The 23340-nt window shown below is 39.5% G+C and overlaps 1 protein-coding gene across 4 annotated transcripts in view; it reads left to right on the forward strand.

Moving 5' to 3' along the window:
* DCBLD2 (discoidin, CUB and LCCL domain containing 2) overlaps nt 1–23340 on the forward strand; it is a 177369-nt gene that overhangs the window by 94589 nt on the left and 59440 nt on the right. For all 4 annotated transcript variants that reach the window (XM_070406104.1, XM_070406105.1, XM_070406106.1 and 1 more), the window contains one exon: nt 3878–4105. In XM_070406104.1, coding sequence (XP_070262205.1) covers nt 3878–4105 — 228 coding nt within the window. The remainder of the gene's footprint in view (nt 1–3877; nt 4106–23340) is intronic.

Here is a 23340-nt window from a genome sequence, read left to right on the forward strand (position 1 = left end):
AAGGATTTTTTTTTCTTTAACTTAAAAACAAAGCATTCCATTTATTTGTTTGAAAAATTTGGAAATGTAAACATAAAACTCTTTAGTGTAACTGCTGACCTCTGAGGAGAAACTATTTCCTGGGTTGTACCCATAGCAAATAGAACAGCATAACCCTTGGGCCAAATGTAACCCAGCCAAGAACTAATCCGGATCTTCTAATCTTTGCTCTAAGTCCCGTTTCTCAACCTAGGCACTGTTGACATTTAGGATGGCCCAGTCTTTATTCTAGAGGCCTGTCCTGTGCATTGTAAGATGTTTTAGCAGCATCCGTGGCCTCTACCCACTAGATGCCAGTAGCACCCCACCCTCTGGTTGTCTTCAGACATTGCCAAATGAGAGGTGCAATCACTCCTGTGGCAGCCTCTCCCCACCCCAGTTAAGAACCATTGCTCTAAGTATAGGGTGCGGCAAACATAATAATACAAGAATAAACTCTTGTTTCTCTTACAACTGTAAACCTACTTTTGCCCCACCCTGTACATTGGTGATTTGTTGATAAAGAATATTTCCAGATTTTGGTTTTTCTTTATAACATTTTAAGTATTTTGGTATAGAATAGGCTTTACTTTTAAGAGCTGTAAAAATAACCTGGGAGCACTTTTTCTAATTTGGGAGTAAAAGTGAGGTCAAGATCTTTCTTTGATTGTAGAGTTGAACATTATGACCTTTGGATGCCTAGTGCAGTGTGTTGTTTTTTTCAGACTGTATTAGGTTGGGACTCTTTAGTGAGTTAAGACCCTGTACATGCTAGAATGGTGGAGTCACAATGTAAAATAACAGAGAAAAGCATTTGCAAACTGGTCTAATGAGTATAAGCCCAGCATTCCCTTTCTACCTAGAATATTCTAAACATATACCTCAGCAGTAGGTGTTCAACCTGGCCAGCTAAGCTATTTATCTAGTCAGGTTAAACTTACCAAGTAGTCTTTGAAATATGCAACATTCAAATTTGTTCATTGCGGTAGACTTAAGACTTTTAACCTTGGTTTCTGGTGCATATCATGTTGTTTGCAAGAGGAGGAAGCTCTGAACTCCATCACATATTTTAAAACATTCTTGGCACATTACTTGTGGACTGTTGGTGCCCTCCCCCTACACAAGATACTGAAAAAGGACAGCTCCATTTAATTGTTCTCTTCATCAGTGTGCTCACTAAAGTCCTGTTTCTCATCAAGTAGTATTTACTGTGTTAACTTGTGTAGAAAGTATATGTTTTATGGAGGAAAGGACAAGAAATGTTTTGTGTATGTATTATTGAGACTCAAACAGAAATATGAACATAAGACAAAAATTACTACTAACACTCTGCTTATACTTTCTGTAAAATCCATTTTAAAATCACAACCTTAAGTAACAGCCTATGGGGAATACATTAAATGCAGCAACCTGCCATTACTAAGTCAAGAATTCAGCTGTTAATAGGAAATTCTTGGCTTTCTGAAATCCATCAACACTTCCAGCCACGGAAAAAGCTGCCTTAGTTTCTGTTTCCTAAAAGAAATACATTTATAGTTTGAGTTACTTCATTTATTCAGTGGCTACATTTTAAAGATCAAAACACTTCCAGAAAGCATGTATTTATCTTTTCAATGATAAGAGAACATTTCAGACTAGTTTCATGTTAGAAACTCTATCTTAGGGTAGTTGTTTGTTTGTTTTTTTCTCTAAGGAAAACTGTTAATGATTGTTCAAAAGTTACTTACATTATAATTCATTTATTTTCACAGTGAGGGTTTTATATTCCTATGTTTCCAATTTAGATGATCTCCAACAGAGATATTCAAGGTATTTTCATGATAGTTTCAGGACAAATTTGTGTGTGTGTGTGTGTTTTCTCTGATTTGTATCACATTCTAAGTTTTATATTTGCAAAATATCAGTGGGTGTATCACACAAAAATTCATATGTTTATTTTATGGTGCCTTTATGCATTATTATTTTGTTGAGTTGGTATGCCTAGTTCTTGTGTATTGGATGAAAGGAGGTGTAGAAGATAGATAAAGTTTCACACTGATTAAAAGCTAAGCTTTATAGGAGAGAGATTTATGTAGGAAGCCAGATTGTAAATACTGACTAACCTTTAAAAGTAGCTTAAGTAACAGTACTCATACGGATTTGAGAATAAAAATTCTTTATCAACAAAGGATTTGAAGCATAGTCATCAGAATCTAGGTCCAGAGCTGTTGTTTCTTCATTAAAGGTAGTTTTGAGACAAGATTGAAATTATTTCATCTATAATAATAAAAGTGTAATATGCTAATTAGACCAGACGTCCTTTCGGACGACCTTCTGGATGAAGCCGGGGCTGTGAGGGAAGCCCAGGTTCTGGGTGCCAGAGGGAAGCCAGTGCCTGCAGCCGGGGGAAGGAAGGGCTACTCCTGCACGAATTTTGTGCATCGGCCTCTAGTAGGTTAATAAACATTTACTTTGCAACTACTACTTGCTAGATACTATGTTAAGTTCTTATTCATAGGCCATTAAAGCTTTCATCTGTTACACTAAATGATACCAGTTCTACATTGTTCTTAAAAATAATAATTCAAGATAATGGTAAGATAACAGAACATTCTATGACAGCCATCTCTATCCATATTAAGATTAAAACCCAACAGTGTCACTTTCAATATTGTTTTTTTGTGCAAGCACCAAACTATTCCTAACAATGATTATCAATAGCTCTTTTGAACGGGAAAATACTATCATTTTAAAAAGATGTATTAATCTTCCTATTAAAAAGAATGTATTTGAATCCTGTCATTAAGGAATGCGAAACTGTAGAAACGGAGCAGCAGCTGAAACCCTTCTCATCAATAGTGCATGTCTCCTGCCCAGTAAAATAACACATTTCATAAGAAAGGAACGGATGTACATATTTTATTTTTACAAACAATGTGTTAAGTTACCTGAGTTTTCATATCCAATTTCTGAAGAAATTTCTAGAACAAATAATGCTACTACCAAGATATTAAGGTCATTTCCCCTAATCTTTAAATAAACGTTTTCTCATCATTTTGTAGGGAAACAATGAGGCTTTTGCAGAGGGATTACTAAAAGTCGAATTTCAGTAGAATATAAAATTAAACTTCAATAAATATTGCTTTAATGCCTTCAAGAAGACATGCCGTGCAGTGTGTCATATAATCAGTGATTGCATTATCTTTAGTATATAGTAAATACTTTCAGAAATCATTCACCTCACAGATTTTAGAAGAGGTTTGTGATATTTGTAAATGAATAGATGAAACTAGTCACATACTTTCATTTTTATAGTTTTCATTTACTTTAAGTAATTACTATGGTCCTAGCTGGTTTGGCTCAGTGGATAGAGCGTCGGCCTGCGGACTGAAGGGTCCTGGGTTCGATTCCGGCCAAGGGTACATGCCTGGGTTGTGGGCTCGATCCCCAGTGGGGGGCATGCAGGAGGCAGCCGATCAATGATTCTCTCTCATCATTGCTGTTTCTATCTCTCCTCCTTTCCTCTCTGAAATCAGTAAAGAAATATATTAAAAAATAATTATGAATTGATATTCTTCAAGTTTGGATTTATGACATGTATATATATTTTTTGCCAAATTATGTTTACTTCTAATTCAGATTGGAAGGTCCTTTGAACTCAAAAATTATAAAGTTAATTATTGATTATTTTTACCTAACCTGGCTCTCTTGGCTCCTGTATATAGATATCCTAAGAACTATGTCATCTTTTTTATCTTGTGTAAAGAAAGTATTGGTAGTATAAAATATATAATAGAATACATTTTTTAAAATCCTATGTATTTACAGTTTAAGTTAAAGATGTAAGAATAATTTATTGTTCTTTTAACTCTTTTTAAAGGTGATGGATGTGGACACACTGTACTAGGTCCTGAAAGTGGAACCCTTATGTCCATAAACTACCCACAGACCTATCCCAACAGCACCGTTTGTGAATGGGAGATTCGTGTAAAGATGGGAGAAAGATTGCGCATCAAATTTGGTGACTTTGACATTGAAGATTCTGATTCTTGTCATTTAAATTACTTGAGAATTTATAATGGAATTGGACTTAGCAGAACTGAAATAGGTAGGAAATTTTCTTATAAATGTACATGTAATACATTATTGCCTGAGTTTTACAACTAAAGCAATTTTTGATACTTACGATTGAATAACTATACTATATGGATAATAATGTGGGAAATTATTGAAAGCCTGTGTGAATCTCAAATTTGAATCTTTTGGGAAGAGACAATATTTATCTGTTTGTTTATTTACTTTTGTAACAAGCCTGTACTCGTACCCTTGCAACAAAATGCCACTGTAATATTTCTAAGGAGAAAGTTAATTATCTAATTTTTTTTCTTTGATCATTTTATTTGCAATTAAAGAATACAAATATAATTTATGCTTAGGAGGCCAGTATATCATGGTCATTAAGAACAAGGGCTTTTGATCCAAACTTCTTGATATTTAATCCTAACTCTGCTGTTAGCTTGCTCTGTGACCCTGGGAAAGTTACCTGACCTCTCTGTTTCCTCACTTATAAAATAGCAAATGAACTCATTATTTAAAGTACTCAGAACAGTATATAACATGCAACACATGCTTAGTAAATATTGCTGCTATTGTTAACCTTAGCTAAGAGCAGTGGTTCTCAATTATGGCTACATATTAGAGTCACCTGGAAAGACTTTTGAATAATACTGTTTAAATAATACCTGGTCCTCACCTTACCAGTGGTTCTCAACCTTCCTAATGCCGAGACCCTTTAATACAGTTCCTCATGTTGTGGTGACCCCCAATTTCATTGTTACAAATTGAACATAATTAAAGCATAGTGATTAATCACAAAAACAATATGTAATTATATATGTGTTTTCCGATGGTCTTAGGCGACCCCTGTGAAAGGGTCGTTCCACCCCCCAAAGGGGTCGCGACCCACAGGTTGAGAACCGCTGCCTTAAACCCATTAAATCAGAATTGATTGGGTGGGAGCCATGCCTCAGTAGTTTAAAGTTCCAAGGATAACCCACTTTGTAGTCTAGTTAGGAAACTTTGGCTTAGAGAGCAGCACCTTGCTCTTAAGCAAGAAAGGTAGAAATTTTTATAAGGTGTTTGTTAAACTAACATCATAAAATAAAGAATTTTTGGGTTTTCTGAATTTATTGGGAAACATTTATTGGTACAAGTGTGTAAAATATCTTTTAGAACCATAATTGGAACCCAGTATCTTGTTCTTTGACCATCTTATTTGTCCGCTGGCTTCCTCTCCATCTATAGTCAAATCCTTCTCTACTTTTTGGCCTCTTATCTACCAAAGGAACAATTCCTTCCCTGCTTCTCTGACCATTAATTGATAACTTCTGTTGCCTCTGTTAACTCTGGATTAACCTGGTAGCTTGGTCACCACATGCACATTGTCATGAATATGTGGTATCAGATAAGCTTTTAGGAACGAAAATACCCAGTGATTTAGAAACACTATTACTGTAACACTAATAGAGAACAAGTGGATATCAAATGCCTCCTGAGGTGATGCAGTACAGAGTAAACAGTACCACCTGAGCAGTCTTGCAACAACAATGAAGAAAGGTGAACTACAGTGTAATCAAGCCCATGGCAGTTTAAGGGAACAAAGGAGCTAGAGAGAAACACATGCTGTCAACCCTAAAGTCTGTGTAGGCATACCTTGTTTTACTGCACTTCACATAGGTGGCATTTTATTACAAATTGAAAGCAGGAACCTCCACTTGCAAAAAGATTGTGACTGACTTTATTATGCTTCCTGCTTTGTTGCAGTGGACTGCAACTAAACCCGCAGTGTCTTTGAGCTCTGCCTGTATTGAAGTGCCATTTATAAAAAGAAAGGGGAGGAAGTGGAAGGAACTGTCATATACAGGGTGGGCTAAAGTAGGTTTACAATTGTGTGTATGGAAAATAAGGTAATAATCTACACTAATAAAAGAGAAACATGCTAATTAGCGTACGACCGCTACCCTTCCCATTGGCTAATCAGCATATCCTTATGCAAATTAACTGTCAGCCAAGATGGCGGCCGGCAGCCATGCACTGAAGCAAACAGGGAGGCTTGCTTGCTCCAGTGAAGGTGGACTCCACCGTTCCCCGCCTGCCGCTGCCGGCCTCTCAGTTGCAACTATGTTGCAAATATAGAAGCTAAACAAACCCCAGAAACCAGCTTTCAGTCAGCCAGCCTGACCGCAACATTGTATCAAATACAGAAGGAAAAACAAAGGCCAGAAACTGGCTTTCAGCAGCCGAGGCCGCAGAGCTAAAGCAGGCGCAGAATAAAAAAAGCAAAAAGCAAAAAAGGAGCGGTTGGGAGCTTCAGCCCCTCACCCAGACTGGCCAGGCACCCCAGTGGGGACCCCCACCCTAATCCAGGACACCCTTCAGGGCAAACCAGCCGGCCCCCACCCATGCACCAGGCCTCTATTCTATATAGTAAAAGGATAATATGCCTCCCAGCACCGGGATCAGCGTGACAGGGGGCAGCGCCCAACCCCCCTGATTGCCCTGCAGCTCTGTGTGTGACAGGGGGCAGGGCCACAACCTCCCCATCCGCCCTGCTCTGTTCGTGACAGGGGAAGGCGCCCCAACCCCCTGATCAGCCCTGCTCTGTGCCTGATAGGGGGGAGCTCCCCAACCCCCTGATCACCCTGTGGCTCTGTGTGTGACAGGGTGCAGTGCCCCAAGCCCCTGATCGGCCCTGCTCTGTGGGTGATAGAGGGTGGCGCCCCAACCCCCCCCCCCCCCCACAGGCCCTGCTCTGTGTGTGACAGGGTAGAGCCATAACCTCCCCATCAGCCCTGCCCTGAGTGTGACAGGGTGCAGCGCCCCAACCCCCTGATCCGCCCTGCTCTGTGTGTGACAGGGGGCGGTGCCCCAACTCCCCTATTGGCCCTACTCTGTGAGTGACAGGGGGGAGCTCCTCAACCCCCTGATCGGCCCCCTCTGTGTGTGACAGGGCGGAGCTCCTCAACCCCCTGATCGGCCCTGCTCTGTGTGTGACAGGGTACGGAGCCCCAACCCCCCTGATGGGCCATGCTCTGTGCATGACGGGGTGGCGCCGCAACCTCCCCATCAACCCTGCCTTGAGTGTGACAGGGGGCGGTGCCCCAACCCCCCAATCGGCCGTACCCTGAGTGTGACTAGGGGTGGCATCGCAACCTCCCGATCCGCCCTGCTCTGTGCATGACGGGGCAGCGCCCCAACTCCCCAATCGGCCCTGCTCTGAGCCCAACCAGGGGCTGCACCTAGGGATTGGGCCTGCCCTCTGCCACCCGGGAGCAGACCTAAGCCAGCAGGTCGTTATCTCCCGAGGGGTCCCAGACTGTGAGAGGGCACAGGACGGGCTGAGGGACCCCCTTCCCCCCCCCCCCCCCCCCCCGTGCACAAATTTTTGTGCACCGGGCCTCTAGTTAATAAATAATAATACAAGAATAAAATCTTGTACTCACAACTGTAAAGCTACTTTTGTCCCATCCTTTATTGAGCTACATCTCCAAAAGTGATGTGTATATCTTGTTTGTATCTTGATTTAAGCTAACCAACTACAAAAATATATTTTTTAGGTTATTAGATATATTTTAAGAGGAATTGGGCATTCAATAATTGTCAAGAATGATTGTTTTTGGCATGATAATTTTATTTAAAGATCTAATTTGTTTGAGATATTCTGAAGTCAAATTAAATGTCTTAAATTTGTTTTTAAATATTTCAGGGAGAAAAAAAGGTAGGTGACACAACAATGACACATAGGTGAAGCTGAGCCATGGGCACACCAGAGTTGTTACACTCTCCTCTCTCTACTTTTATATATATATATATATATACTAGAGGCTCAGTGCATGAAAATTTGTGCACTGGGGCTGGGGAGTTCTCAGCCTGGCCTGCCCCCTCTTACAGTCCGGAAGCCCTCAGGGGATGTCCTACTGATGGCTTAGGGCCTCTCCCTGCGGGAGTGGCCCTAAGCCACAGTCTGGCCTCCCTCTGCGGGAGGCAACCAGGCCAATCAGGTGAAGGCGCCGCCCACATCACCCCGCCGCTGTTGCTGCCAGCGCTGCAGTTGTCTGCCCTCAACTCTCACAGCCACCGCAGCTGCCTGCCCTCAGCCTTTGCAGCTGCCGCCTGCCCTTGGCCCTCGCAGCTGCCGTGGCTTTGTCTGGAAGGATGTTTGGCTGTCCAGTCTAATTAGCATATTATGCTTTTATTATTATAGACTAGAGGCCCAGTGCATGAAATTCATGCACTCGGGCGTGTCCCTCAGCCCAGCCTGCGCCCTCTCGCAGTCTGGGAGCCCTCGGGGGATGTCTGACTGATGGCTTAGGCCCGCTCCCCATCAGTCGGACATCCTTAGCGCTGGCGCTTCACTCACCAGCTGTGAGCCCAGCTTCTGGTTGAGCGGTGCTCCCCCTGGGGGAGTGCACTGACCACCAGGGGACAGCTCCTGCATTGAGCATCTGCCCCTTGGTGGTCAGTGCGCGTCATAGCAATTGGTTGTTCCATTTGTCAGTTGATTTGTTAATTAGCCTTTTTTATATAGGATTTAAAAATTTTTCATAATGAAAAGGTTTTTCTTTAAATAAAAGAAAATAAAAGGATTGTATGCTGGGACAATAACTGCTATTATTGTTAGAGAGGTTGAGTGATGTGAGAAACATTTTGAGCACAGGTTTTAAATCGCTTACTGGGTTCTTATCGCTGCCATAGGACTTACTTGCTATAAGTCAACCCTGCCCAGACTTCAGAGTCATCCTCTGTACTCTTGGAAGATTAAATGCAATAATACTTTGCAGTGCTTGGGATGTAGTAGGTGTATAATAGCTCTCAGCTTTCCCTTGCTTCCATTGTTTTTGTTTTTCCTTATTCTCTCTTCCCCTGGAGGAATAAAAAGCTTCAGAAAGGTAAAAGGGTGGATGTAGTAGGTGTACAGTAAATCTCAGCTCTCCCTTATTTCCATTGTTTTTGTTTTTCCTTATTTTCTCTTTAACTGGGTGAATTAAAAGCTGCAAAAAGGTGAAGGATACCGAGTCATGATGGATCCTGTTGGGTTTTAGTTTGGTATTATGGAATAATGAAGAAAATGAAAAGGAGAATGGTTTCTTAAGGAATTATTTCTTCAGTCCTAACTAAATTCATTGGATTGTGTTTTAACTGACAAGGCACTTTCAGTTATTTGGCAGTTGGACAGTCATTTTCTGTTTTCTTAGAAATGTGTAATATTCTTTAAATAAAAGAATGTATTTTGATTTTATATAACTACTAGAGGCCTGGTGCACAAAAATTTGTGCACTCGGGGGGGGGGGGGGGGTGGTCCCCCAGCCCGGCCTGTGCCCTCTCACAGTCTGGGACCCCTCGGGAGATAATGACCTGCTGGCTTAGGCCTGCTTCCGGGTGGCAGAGGGCAGGCCCAATCCCTAGGTGCAGCCCCTGGTTAGGCTCAGAGCAGGGCCGATTGGGGAGTTGGGGCGCCGCCCCGTCATGCACAGAGCAGGGCGGATCGGGAGGTTGCGATGCCACCCTCAGTCACGCTCAGGGTAAGGCCAATTGGGGGGTTGGGTCACCGCCCCCTGTCACACTCAAGGCAGGGTCAATGGGGAGGTTGCGGCGCCACCCCCTGTCACGCACAGAGCAGGGCCGATCAGGGGGTTGGGGCGCTGCCCCCTGTCATGCACAGAGCAGGGCCCATCAGGGGTGTTGGGGCTCCGTACCCTATCACGCACAGAGCAGGGCCGATCAGGGGGTTGAGGAGCTCCCCTCTGTCACTCACAGAGTAGGGCCGATAGGGGAGTTGGGGCACCACCCCCTGTCACACACAGAGCAGGGCGGATCAGGGGGTTGGGGCGCTGCACCCTGTCACACTCAGGGCAGGGCCGATGGGGAGGTTATGGCTCTACCCTGTCACACACAGAGCAAGGCCCGTGGAGGGTGGTTGGGGTGCCACCCTCTGTCACCCACAGAGCAGGGCCGATCAGGGGGTTGGTGCGCTGCACCCTGTCAAACACAGAGCCGCAGGGCAATCAGGGGATTGGGGAGCTCCCCGCATCAGGCACAGAGCAGGGCAGATAGGGAGGTTATGGCCCCGCCCCCTGTCACACACAGAGCCTCAGGGCGATCAGGGGGTTTGGGCGCTGCCCCCTGTCACGCTGATCCAGGTGCCGGGAGCCTCACTGCTCTGCTGATCCCCGTGCTGGGAGGCATATTACCCTTTTACTATATAGGATAGAGGCCTGGTGCATGGGTGGGAGCCGGCTGGTTTGCCCTGAAGGGTGTCCTGGATCAGGGTAGGGGTCCCCACTGGGGTGCCTGGCCAGTCTGGGTGAGGGGCTGAGGGCTGTTTTCTGGAAGCGAGTGACTGAAGCTCCCAACCGCTCCTTGTTTTCTTTTTTTTTTTTTTTTTAATTCTGGGCCAGCTTTAGCCCTGAGGCCTTGCTGCTGAAAACATCGATACAAAGTTTCGGTCCGTCTGGCTTTCAGTCCAGCTGGTTTCTGGAGTTTTGTTTATCTTCTTATTTGCAACATAGTACATAGTTGCTTAGAGTTGTAGCTCAGAGGCAGGCAAGTGAGGCGGGGAACGTTGGAGTCCGCAGCAAGCAAGCCTCATGTTCGCTTCCAGCTGCCTGGCTGCCGGCCGCCATCTTGGCTGACAGTTAATTTGCATATATTCACTGATTAGCCAATGAAAAGGGTAGCTGTCGTACGCTAATTACCATGTTTCTCTTTTATTAGTGTAGATATTTTAAACTGATAAACTTTACAGAAATCTTTGTGAAATTAACTCATTGTAGTGGTACTCATTTCACTGACAGATAGGATGTGCTTAATAATAGAGTGCAGATTGGCTCTGTAGATCTGAATTTTGTTCCTTTTTTAAGGCAAATTGAATTGAAATGAGAACATCCCATTGCGCCTTGAATATTAAATTTCTTTTTTGATTACTCTTTAATCTTTGTGTCTGAAACATAATAGTTGCTCTATAAAGATGGAATGTAAAGTAAAAAAATCCATTTGCTATTAAAATTAACCTTTTCTATTCATAGACAAATATCTATCTCTAAACTATTTTATAATATATTTCTTTTCTCTCAATATTTAGACATTTTTTCATGTTGATCTATAGACATCTGCTAGTATCATTTCCCCATGGAAATTAATTATTGCCAATTAGTCCAAAAATGAAATTTAGACACAAATGTTATTAAAAAGAAAAGCCTTTACTTATTTGTAATCTTTTCCTATTCTATATATTTTTCTGTATTTTGCTTAAAGTTTTCGATTTAAATGGAGGGAGGAGGGTGATTTTAGGTGGATCTCTAAAAGAGAAGCTAAATATTTTAAAGCCTCATAGGCATTAAAGGAAAATGCATTCTGTAGAAGAAATGTAAAAGTGTGTGTGTATATGTATTCAAAGTTATATTTAAAGATGCACATTCTACCTTATACCTTTAGCCAAGGTGCCTTTTTAAATTATGTCTCTTAAATCCTCATGATATTTATAATGAGAAAGACTGAGGCCCGTTGGGCTTCACTTCATAAATGATTCTGTGTCTCTAGCATTTTCAGTTTTTCTTTCTGTATCATTTGTCTCTATCTCTATAATGTGCTTAGGTCTTCCTATTTTAAGAGGGAAAAGATAAATTTTCTTTCTCTTTGGCACCAAACCTCTCGAAAAAGCTTTACTGATGATAATATTACATATTTAACAATGATAATGAAAGCTAACATTTTTCTGAATTATTATTTGGTAGAAGCCTTAGCTGGTAATGCAATGCTTGCTATGTCAGGTGCTATTCAAATCACTTTTATCAATGAACTTACTTACTCTTCACAAGAACCCTTGAGATAGATACTGTTATCACCTCTCCCCCCCCATTTACTGATAGGGAAATTGAGGTACAGAGAGGTTAAACTTGTTCAATGTCACACAGCTAGTAAATTGCTAAGCAGGAGTCAAACCTTCATAGTCAGGCTCCAAAATTGGTGTCTCTTAGTGCAAGTTTTTGACATGCTTGATTTTATGGAATCCTATTAGAATTCTATACATTATTCCCATAAAACAGAAGATGAGAGAAGATAAGTAACTTGTCCAAAGTCACATAGCAGAGTTCGGACTTGAACTGAAGTCTGGCTGGTAGTAAAGTCCATAATCTCAACCACTAGGCCTTTTAGAGTAATAGATGCCAGCTATTATTTCTTTTTTTTTTTAAATATATTTTTATTGATTTCTTACAGAGAGGAAGGGAGAGGGATAGAGAGTTAGAAACATCGATGAGAGAGAAACATAGACCAGCTGCCTCCTGCACACTCCCACTGGGGATGTGCCGGCAACCAAGGTACATGCCCTTGACCGGAATCGAACCTGGGACCCTTCAGTCTGCAGGCTGACGCTCTATCCACTGAGCCAAACCGGTTTTGGCCAGCTATTATTTCTTAATGTTTTACTGTATGACTATTGAAACTAGCAACTGTTAAATTTAATTTGATTTTTACTTGATCTTTAGAACAGATAAAAAGATGTGAGTGGGAAACATTAATCGGCTGCCTCCCACAGGCCCCTACCAGGATGGAGCCCAGGCACGTGCCCTGACCAGGTATCACATCTCTACAGCCTTTTGTTACATAGGAGGTCGCCCAACCAACTGCGCCATACCAACCAGGGTGCAACTTTTTTCTTTTACTTGTTTATTTTGACATAATTTCAGAGCTATAGAGGAGTTGCAAGAATTGGGTAATTTATATATCCTTTCACCCATAGTTTCCAAATGTTAACATTTTTACCGCCCCCAATTTTTATTACCCCCTCAATTTTTTTGCTAAACTGTTTGAAAATAAGTTTTAAACATAATGTCCCTGACACCCCCTCCCCCATATACTAAAGTTTTTATTCCCTAGAAATTTACGACATTCTTTTTTTATCTTTATTGTTGAGAGTATTACAGATGCCCCTCAGAGCAGTTATCAAAATAGAATAATTTAACTTTGATATTATACTAACCTACAGACCTTATTAAAATTTCTCCAGTTAAATAATGCCCTTTATAGCAAAATTAATTCTAAGGTTGTGTATACATTCAGTTGTCATCTTCTTAGTCTCCATTATTTTAGAGATTAAAGGTGAGGGCAGTTTCTGTTTCTCCTTCTATTTCATGATGTTGACATTTTTTAAGTTTATGGTTATTTTGTAAATTCCTAACTTGGTTTGTCTGATATTTCCTCATGATTTGATTCAGACTTTGGCAGGAAAGCCCCAGAAGTGATGTTCTCAGGGCATTGTGTCAGGAGGCACACAATGTCAGGTTGTCCCATTTACTGGTGACATTAACTTCAATCTCTTGGCTAAGTTGGTATCCCCCAGATTTCTACACTGTAGCTATGTTATTGTTCATCAGTTCTCATCTTGTGGGAAAACTCTTTGAAATGATGCAAATACCCTATTTACTCAAGCTTATGTCCATTAGTTTTGGCATCCACTAATAATTCTTGTCTGAATCAGCTGTTGTTGTTATGACAGTTGTCATCAAGTGGATCAAGTGGTGATTTTCTGATTTCATCATTCCCTCTGTTAGTGGTGGGGTTTTGTGTGTGTGTGTGTGTGTGTGTGTGTGTTTTTGTATTGTTTTTACTGAAAGGGTGAGCTTTTCCTTCTTTTGTGTCAGTGTGCACTCATGGATTCTCATATTAGTCCATGGTTTATAATCCTTTACTTATTATTTATTTTGATGCTCAGATTGATCCACATTTCCAGTTGGAGCCTCTCTAAGCTAGCTCCTGTGTTCTTTTGTGATGTCCTTGTCATTCTTTGAGTACACCCTTCTGGTCTTTCATAGGATATTCTATACGTAGTTATCTTGTACTCTCCCTGACTCAGCCCTGAAACCAGCCATTTCTTCAAGGAACCCTGGTTCCTATTTGTGGAAAATAGTATTAGAAATCACTATCTTATCTCCAAGGTTAGACCAGTGAGCTGCCATGCCCTTTCAGCAGATAGATTTAATAAATAGATGTATGTATTTACAAACTTACATATGTACATTACACATAGTATATCTATTTTTAATTATCTATGATATTTATTAAAAAGCATGCATTCATACTGATACCTTTAATCCTAATCCATCATCACAGGGTTTATTCTGTCCCTTCCCTTTTCATAATGGAAACCACTCTGACAATGAGATATCTAGCTCCTGTTTATCTATAGTACTAGAGGCCTGGTGCATAAATACATGCACCAGTGGGGTCCGTTGGCCTGGCCTGTGGGATCTGGCCGAAACTGGCTCTTTGACATCCCCTGAGGGGTCCAGGATTGCAAGAGGGCACAGGCCAGGCTGAGGTACCCCACTGGCACATGATCGGGGCTGGGGAGGGATGCAGGAGGGCTCCAGGGTGTGTTAGGCCCCTCTCGCTCAGTCCTGATTGGCCAGACCCCAGCAGCAAGCTAACGTACCTGACGGAGTGTCTGCCCCCTGGTGGTCAGTGCACATCATAGCGACTGGTTGACTCTGCCCCCTGGTGATCAGTGCACATCATAGCAAACGGTTGAACAGACTTAATGTATCATTAGCATATTACCCTTTGATTGGTTGAACGGATGCCCGATCACTTAGCATATTAGGCTTTTATTATATAGAATAGGTGCTTATTTTACTTGTTTGGTGCTCTATTACACAGAAAGTAGTTTCAGGATTGCTAATCCATGCTTTTAAAAGAAGCCTGCTACCTAGAATTCATATTTGTTTAGTCTTAACCCGAGGACATGTAGTCTAAATACTATGTTCCGATGGCCAGGGATAGTTTTCCCCTGCCACCTCCTACCCTCCATTGTGTTGTTATCCATTTCTAATAAGGTTTGGTTCATTTACTTCTGTTCATATTCCATTTTAGTTTTTTTCTCTGTTCTTTGTTTTCTTTTTTCTTTGTTGAGTTTCATATGAACATGGTTCTCAAAGTTAAAAGATAGTGACTTCACTACACTACATTTCTATCCTTTCCCACATCCATCCAACCCTTGGTAGCTAACCAATTGCATTAATTTTTTTCTACATTTCTTTTTTGCATTATACATTTGTATTTTATTTTCCCTTCTTATACAAAATCTAGCGTACTATTGATTTTCTTTGTTACTTCCCTTCCCCCACCCTTCAACAATGTATCTACTAGAAATCAATACATCAATTCATAGAGATAATGCTCATTCATTTCACAGCTACCTAGAATTTATAGCCTGGATATACTACAGTTTGTTTAACAACTCTTTTATGTATAGGTTGCTTCCAATATTTTACAGTTACAAGCATTCTGCAGTAAATAACTTTATACATAAGTGTTTTTGTATTCTTGTAGGTGTATCTTCAAGTCAATTCCTAAAGTACAATTACTGATTCAAAGGTAAATATATATAGCTTTATTAGACATCGCCAAATTCCCCTATATACGGGTTGTGCCAATTTTCATTTCCACCATAATGCATTAAATACCTGTTTCCCACAGCCTTGCCAACAGAATATTATGTTTTGGCAATTGATAGGTAAGGAATGGTATCCTAGTATAGTTTTATTTCTCTTTCTATGAGTCAGGTTGAACTTTTAAAAAATATGTTAAAAATTCATTTCTTATTCATCTTTTTATCTGTTCATATCATTTCCCATTTTTCTGTCAAGCTTCTTTGGTCTTTGTTTCAGGTATTCGGAACTTTCTTACTGATATTAGCTTGTATGTGATATGTGCTGCAATTTCTCTTAGTTTGCCTCCTCATGTTTTAACTTTGTTTATGGAGCTTGTTTATAGTGGATTTTTGTGCGTGGGTTTTGCCATGCAAACTTTCAAAAATGTATTAAAAGATTGCATCTGGATTTGAGTTGTAATTGGAAATTGGAAAGCCTTTATTTTACATCCTAATTAAAAATAAACGTACCCATGTTTTACTTTAGTATTTATGTGGTATATTTAGATCCCAGGTCCATTTGGAGATACTCTTTTGTACCATATGAAGTGTAAATCTCATAGTATCTTTTCCAGATGACTAATCACTTGTCCTAGTAGCATGTATTTAACAGTCTATCTTTGCCCGAAGGTTTTTATATACTTTATTATATACTTCAGTTTTATATGTGCTTGGTTCTATTTCTGGACTTTCCTATTGTATTCGACTGGCCTATCCATGTGTCAGAATTTCAGTTTTAATTATAGAGACTTTTTACTGTTTTAATATCTGATTGAGCTACTCTCTCCTTATAGATGTTCATTTCATATGTATATTTATCCATATGAAAGTTGGATACCTGTCCAACTTCATAAAAATGTTTATTGGTATTTTTATTGGGATTATGCTGTTTATAAATTATTTTTATGATGTTGAGTCATGCTGTTCAAGAACAAGAGCTGCTTTTTTCCATTTGTTCAAATCTAATTTTGTTGTCTTTTAGGAGTGCTTTAAATTTTTTCTCATGTAGGTTTTTCACATTTTTTCTGTTAAAATTATTTCAAAACTAGAGGCTTGATGCACAAAATTTGTGCAAGAGTAGGTTTTCACAGCTGCAGCGGCTGCCTCAATCCTTCCCTCACAGCTGCGGCGGCTGCCTTGATCCTGCGGCTGCAGCCCCAGCTTCATCCGGAAGGTTGTCTGGAAGGACATCTGGATGGCTATTCAGTCAATTTGCATATTGCACTTTTATTATTATAGATATCTTCTTTATTTCTGTAGTAAGTGGTGGTGCTTTTGTTTTCTTTTGCCATTTGTCCTTTAACTGGTGTCAACCAGTGGTCATTGGTGCAAGTTCAATGCCAGCAGGAATCCCCAATTTGTTGCACTAATTCACAATCCTACCAAAAGAATACGAGGGTCCTCTTTTCTCCACATCTTCACCAGTACTAATTTGTTGACTTATTGATGATAGTCATTCTGACAGGGGTGAAGTGATACATTATTTTAGTTTTAATTTGCATTTCCCTCATGATTGTTAATGTTGAACATTTTTTTCATGTATCTGTTGGCCATCTGTATGTCTGTTCTCTTTAGAGAAATGTCAATTCAGGTCCTCTGCTCATTATTAAATCAGATTGTTGTGGGGGATTTTTGGTGTTAAGTTGTGTGAGTTCATTATATGTTTTAAATATTAACTCCTTATCTTAAGTATCATTTGCAGATATCTTTTTCCATTCAGTAGAATGTCTTTTCATTTTGTTGATGGTTCCTTCACTTTGCAAAAACTTTTTAGTTTGATGTACACCCATTGTTTATTTTTTCTTTTGTTTCCCTTGCCTTAGGAGATACAAAAAGATATGGCTAAGAGTAATGTCAGAGACTTTATTGCCTATATTTTCTTCGAGTTGTTTTATGGTTTCAGGTCTTACATTTAAGTCTTTAATCCATTTTGAGTTTGTTTATATGGTGTAAGAAAATGGTCCAATTACATTTTTTGCATGTATCCAGTTTTTCCAACACCACTTGTTGAAGAGACTCTTTACCCCATTGCATCTCCTTGCCTTCTTTGTTATAGATCCATTGACCATGTAAGCAAGGATTTACTTTTGGTCTGTATTCCATTTATCTATACATCTGCTTTTATGCCAGTATCATACTGTTTTGAATTTTGTAGGTTTATAATATAGTTTGATATCAGGGATATCTTCCACTTTTTTTTCTCAAGATTTCAAAATTTCTTTGGCTATTCGGGGTACTTTGTGGTTCCATATAAATTTTGGGATTAACTGTCTAATTCTGAGAAGAATGCCATTGATATTTTAATAGGGATTGCATTGAATCTGTACATTGCTTTAGGTAGTGAGGACCTTTTAATAATATTAATTCTACTCCATGAACAAGGTATCTCCTCCCATTTACTTGTATTATCAACTTTTTTCTTCATTCTTATAGTTTTCTGAGTACAAGCCTTTCACCTGTTGGATTAAATTTATTCTTACGTATTTTATGCTTTTTGATGTAATTGTAAGTAGGATTGCTTTCTTAATTTCTCCTCCTGATTGTTCCTAATTGGTTATAAAAATGAAATATTTCTGCATATTGATTCTGTATCCTATAACTTTACTGTTTTTTTTTAATTCTTAATAGTTTTTTGGTGAAATCTTTAGAATTTTTTTATATACAGTATCGTGTCATTTCGGATCCCTTTTATTTATTTCTCTTGTCTGATTGCTGTGGCTAGAACTGCCGATACTATGATGAATGGAAGTGGTGATAGTGGGAATCCTTGTCTTCTTTCTGATCATGGAGGAAAAACTTCCAGGTTTTCACCATTGACTATGTTATTTAGCTATAGGTTTGTCATATATACCCTTTATTATATTGATATATGTTCCTTCTGTATCCACTTTATAGAGAATATTTTACCATAAAAGGATGTTGGATTTTGTTAGTTGTTTTTTCTGCATCTATGTGATGGTCATGTGGTTTTTATCCTTTATTTTGTTAATGTGACATGACATTGATTGATTCATAGATTTTGAACCATCCTTGTATCTCTGGGATGATTTCCATTTGTATAATCCTTTTAATGTATTGTTGAATCTGGTTTGCTAATATTTTGTTGAGAATTTATTCATCTATGTTCATTAAGGATATTGGCCTTATAATTTTAATATATATGTAGTTTATTTTTCTGGCTTTGGTATCTGGATAATGCTGGCTTCATAGAATGAGTTTGAAAATGTTGCTATCTCTTTAATTTTTTGAAACAATTTGAGAAGAATAGATATTCTTTTATGAATGTTTGGTAGAATTTACCTGTAAAGTTGTCTGGTCCTAGGCTTTTATTTCTTGGGGAAAATTTCAACTTTATGGAATTTGCTGATACTCTCTATCTAACTTACTATGTAATTATTTTTGTGCATGTCCCATATATACTTGAGGTTTATTCTTTCAAATTAAGATGTAAAGTTTCATATACATCCAAAAGATCTAACTTATTATTCTGTATCCTTATTTTTATCTACCTGATCTCTTATTAGTGTGTTTTTCTTTTTGTGTTATATCATCTTTTTGGATTTTTCTTTTGTAAAGGGGACTGTTGTGTTATTGCATGGATATTGATATTTTAATGTCTTCAATTCCAATTGTGATTTCTAGCCTTAGAAAGTCCCTCCTTTGTAAAATGTGTTGTCTTTAAGTTTGAATTCTCCTTTGTTTGGCATCAAGATCACACACACACACACACACACACACACACACACACACACACCATCCCTCCACACCTCTCCCGGCCTTATTTTTCCTTGTATACCTGTTTTTGCTCATCCTTTTAATTTTAGCTTTTCTGAGTCATTTTGTTTTGGGTGTATTTCTTGTATTTAGCATATTATTGGGGCCTATATTAATTAATTTGTGTTCCAAATTCCTTCCGCTTTACTATTGGGTTTTTTGGGGGGAGGTGTTGTCCATAAACTGAATTGTTGGGATTCTCATTTTTGCTTTATTTTTATACTATATGTTTTTAAGCGATAAAGACTGTGCTTCTGGTATTTCTGAGAACAGGACTGGTGTTTTACCATGTTTGTGGTAGGCCTCTTCTTTTTTATATGTTCTTTTTTATTGAATTTATTGGGGTGACATTGGTTAATGTAATAGCCCTCTTCTGTCAGTGTTGTAATTTTTTTAAAATTTTAAATAATTTTTGGAAAACAGGTTATAGTGGGGAAGGAATTCTGTATCGTGTGTGTGTGTGTGTGTGTGTGTGTGTGTGTGTGTGAGAGAGAGAGAGAGAGAGAGAGAGAGAGAGAGAGCGGATCCTGCCTCTCCTTCTTGCTTTGTTTTTAACCCCTTTATCATGCAGTTTCCAAAGTATATAAGAAGTATTTTTAACCTGCTTCTTCCACCAAAGTGTTTACTTTTCAAAATTGCTTGGTCAGGATTTCTGCATTCTTTCGTTTCTTCCCTAAAGTCAGTATTCTCATCTACTAGTGCAGTGGTCGGCAAATTCATTTGTCAACAGAGCCAAATATCAACAGTACAATGATTGAAATTTCTTTTGAGAGCCAAATTTTTTAAACTTAAACTATATAGGTAGGTACATTGTTATGAACTTAATTAGGGTACTCCTAAGGCTTAGGAAGAGCCACACTCAAGGGGCCAAAGAGCCGCATGTGGCTCGCGAGCCACAGTTTGCTGACCACAGTACTAGTGGATTTTAAAAAAACAAAACTTTCTTATGGTACATGGGATATTTTGATCATCTTTTTCTACCCCCAGTGGGTCTTTGATTAACTTTGCCATGTAACTTACACTCCACAAATCGGATCAATAAACCTAATAAAACAAAATGCTTTCTGTTCTTTAGTTTCTGTGTGTTTTTTTAATACATTTTTTAGAAAAATAATTATTATACGTCAGATTAAAGTGTTCAGTATTGTTTCATTTGAAAGAAGTGAGGGGTTTCCCAATGTGATCATCATTGTTTTTTTCTTTCTTTATGGATTAAGGTATTACATATGTGTCCTTATCCCCACATTGCCCCACCTCCACCCCCCACTCATGCCCTCATTCCCCTGGTGTCTGTGTCCATTGGTTAGGCTTATGTACATGCATACAAATCCTTACCCCCACTCTCCCCTACCTCCCCTCTGAGGTTTGACCGTCTGATTGATGCTTCTCTGTCTCTGGATCTGTTTTTGTTCATCAGTTTATGTTGTTCATTATATTCCACAAATGAGTGAGATCATGTGATATTTATCTTTCTCTGACTGGCTTATTTTGCTTAGCATAATGCTCTCCAGTTCCATCCATGCTGTTGCAAATGGTAAGAATTCCTTCTTTTTTACAGCAGCATAGTATTCCATTGTGTAGATGTGTCACAGGTTTTTTTTTTTAATTTTATTTTATTGTTTAAGGTATTACAAATAGTAGTACATATGTCTCCTCCCCCCCCCCCCCCCCCCCATTAACCTCCCCAAGGCCTCCCTTACCCCCGGCACTTGCCTTCACCCCTCCCAGCCCCCACAGTGTCTTGAGTCTGTTGGTTGTGTTTATATGCCTGCATACAAGTCCTTTGGTTGATCTCTTACTCCCCCAACCCTCCCCTACCTTCCCGCTGTAGTTTGACAGTCAGTTCGATGCTTCTTTGCCTGTATCTATTTTTGTTCAACAGTTTATGTTATTCACTATATTCCACAATTGAGTGAGATCATGTGCTATTTATCTTTCTCTGACTGGCTTATTTCGCTTAACATACTGCTTTCCAGTTCCATCCATGCTGTTGCAAATGGTAAGAATACCTTCTTTTTTACTGCAGCGTAGTATTCCATTGTGTAGATGTACCACAGTTTTTTAATCCACTCATCTGCTGATGGGCACTTAGGCTTTTTCCGAATCTTAGGTAAGGTAAATTGTGTTGCTATGAACATAGGGGTGCATATGCTGTATCCTTTCTGTTTGGTGTTTCTGGTTTTTTGGAATACATTCCTAGAAGTGGGATCACTGGGTCAAATGGGAGTTCCATTTTTACTTTTTTGAGGAAACTCCATACTCTTCTCCATAGTGGCTGCACCAGTCTGCATTCCCACCATCAGTGCAAGAGGGTTGCTTTTTCTCTGCATTCTCACCAGCACTTGTTTGTTGATTTATTGATGATAGCCATTCTGACAGGTGTGAGATGTTATCTCATTGTCGTTTTGATTTGCACCTCTCGGATGATTAGTGACTTTGAGCATGTTTTCATATGTCTCTTAGCCTTCCTTATGTCCTCTTTTGAAAAGTATCAATTTAAGACCGTTGCCCATTTTTTGATTGGGTTGTTTATCTTCCTTTTGTTAAGTTGCATGAGTTCCCTGTAAATGTTAGAGATTAAAGCCTTATTGGTGATAACGTTGGCAAATATGTTCTCCCATGCAGTGGGCTTTCTTGTTGTTTTGTTGATGGTTTCTTTTGCTGTATAGAAGCTTTTTATTTTGATGTAGTCCCACTTGTTATTTTCTCTTTAGTTTCCATTGCCCTAGGTGCTGTATCAGTGAAGATATTGCTTCAGTATATGTCTGATATTTTGCTGCCTGTGGATTCCTTTAATATTTTTATGGTTTCCCATCTTATGGTTAAGTCCTTTAATCCATTTTGAGTTTATTTTTGTGTATGGTGTAAGTTGGTGGTCTAGTTTCATTCTTTGAATGTATCTGTCCAATTTTCCCAACACCATTTATTCAAGAGACTGTCTTGACTCCATTGTATGTTCTTGCCTCCTTTGTCAAAAATTAATTGAGCATAGTGGTTTGGGTCGATTTCTGGGTTCTCTATTCTATTACATTGATCTACTAGTATATGACTGTTCTTGTGACAATACCAGGCAGTTTTGAGAACAGTGGTTTTATAATACAGCTTGGTATCTGGTATTGAGATCCTTTCTACTTTGTTCTTCTTTCTCAGGATTGCTGCAGCTATTCGGGGTCTTTTTTTATTCCAGATGAATTTTTGGAGAGTTCATTCTAGGTCTGTGAAATATGCCGTTGATATTTTAATGGGGAGTGCATTGAATCTATAGATTGCTTTGGGTAGTATGGACATTTTAATGTTGATTCTACCAATACATGAACATGGTATGTTCTTCTATCTGTTTATGTCTTCATCTATCTCTTTTTTAAATGTCCTGTAGTTTTCCAAGTACAGATATTTTACCTCCTTAGTTAAGTTTATTCCTAGGTATATTAATTTTTTTTGGTGCAACGAAACCAGATAAAGACAACACAATGAAAGAGAAGTACAGGCCAATATCCCTCATGAACATAGATGTCAAAATCCTCAACAAAATTCTAGCAAATCGGATCCAGTATTAAATCAGAAAGATCATACACCATGACCAAGTAGGATTTATCCTTGGGATGCAAGGATGGTACAATATCCTCAAATCAATAAACGTTATATACATCACATAAACAAATTTAGAGATAAAAAACACATAGCGATATCAGTTGATGCAGAAAAAACATTTGACAAAGTCCAACACCCTTTCTTGATAAAAACCCTCAGCAAAATGGGAATAGAGGGATCATATCTCAACATAATAAAAGCCTTATATGACAAACCTACAGCCAACATTATACTTAACTAGAGGCCCGGTGCACAAAAATTTGTGTACTCAGGGGGAGGAGGGTCCCTCAGCCCGGCCTGTGCCCTCTCACAGTCTGGGACCCGTCAGGGGATGACCACCTGCTGGCTTAGGCCTGATCCCCGGGGGATCGAGCCTAAGATGGCAATCAGACATCCCTCTGGCAGCCCGGTAGCCCTCGGGGATGTCCACTTGCCAGCGGGGAGCAGACCTAAACTGCAGTCGGACATCCTTAGCGCTGCTGAAGAGGCAG

Source organism: Myotis yumanensis, unplaced genomic scaffold (genome assembly GCF_028538775.1).
Source record: "Myotis yumanensis isolate MYYU_CA2020_CCGP unplaced genomic scaffold, mMyoYum1.0.hap1 SCAF_2, whole genome shotgun sequence".
Lineage (NCBI taxonomy): Eukaryota > Metazoa > Chordata > Mammalia > Chiroptera > Vespertilionidae > Myotis > Myotis yumanensis.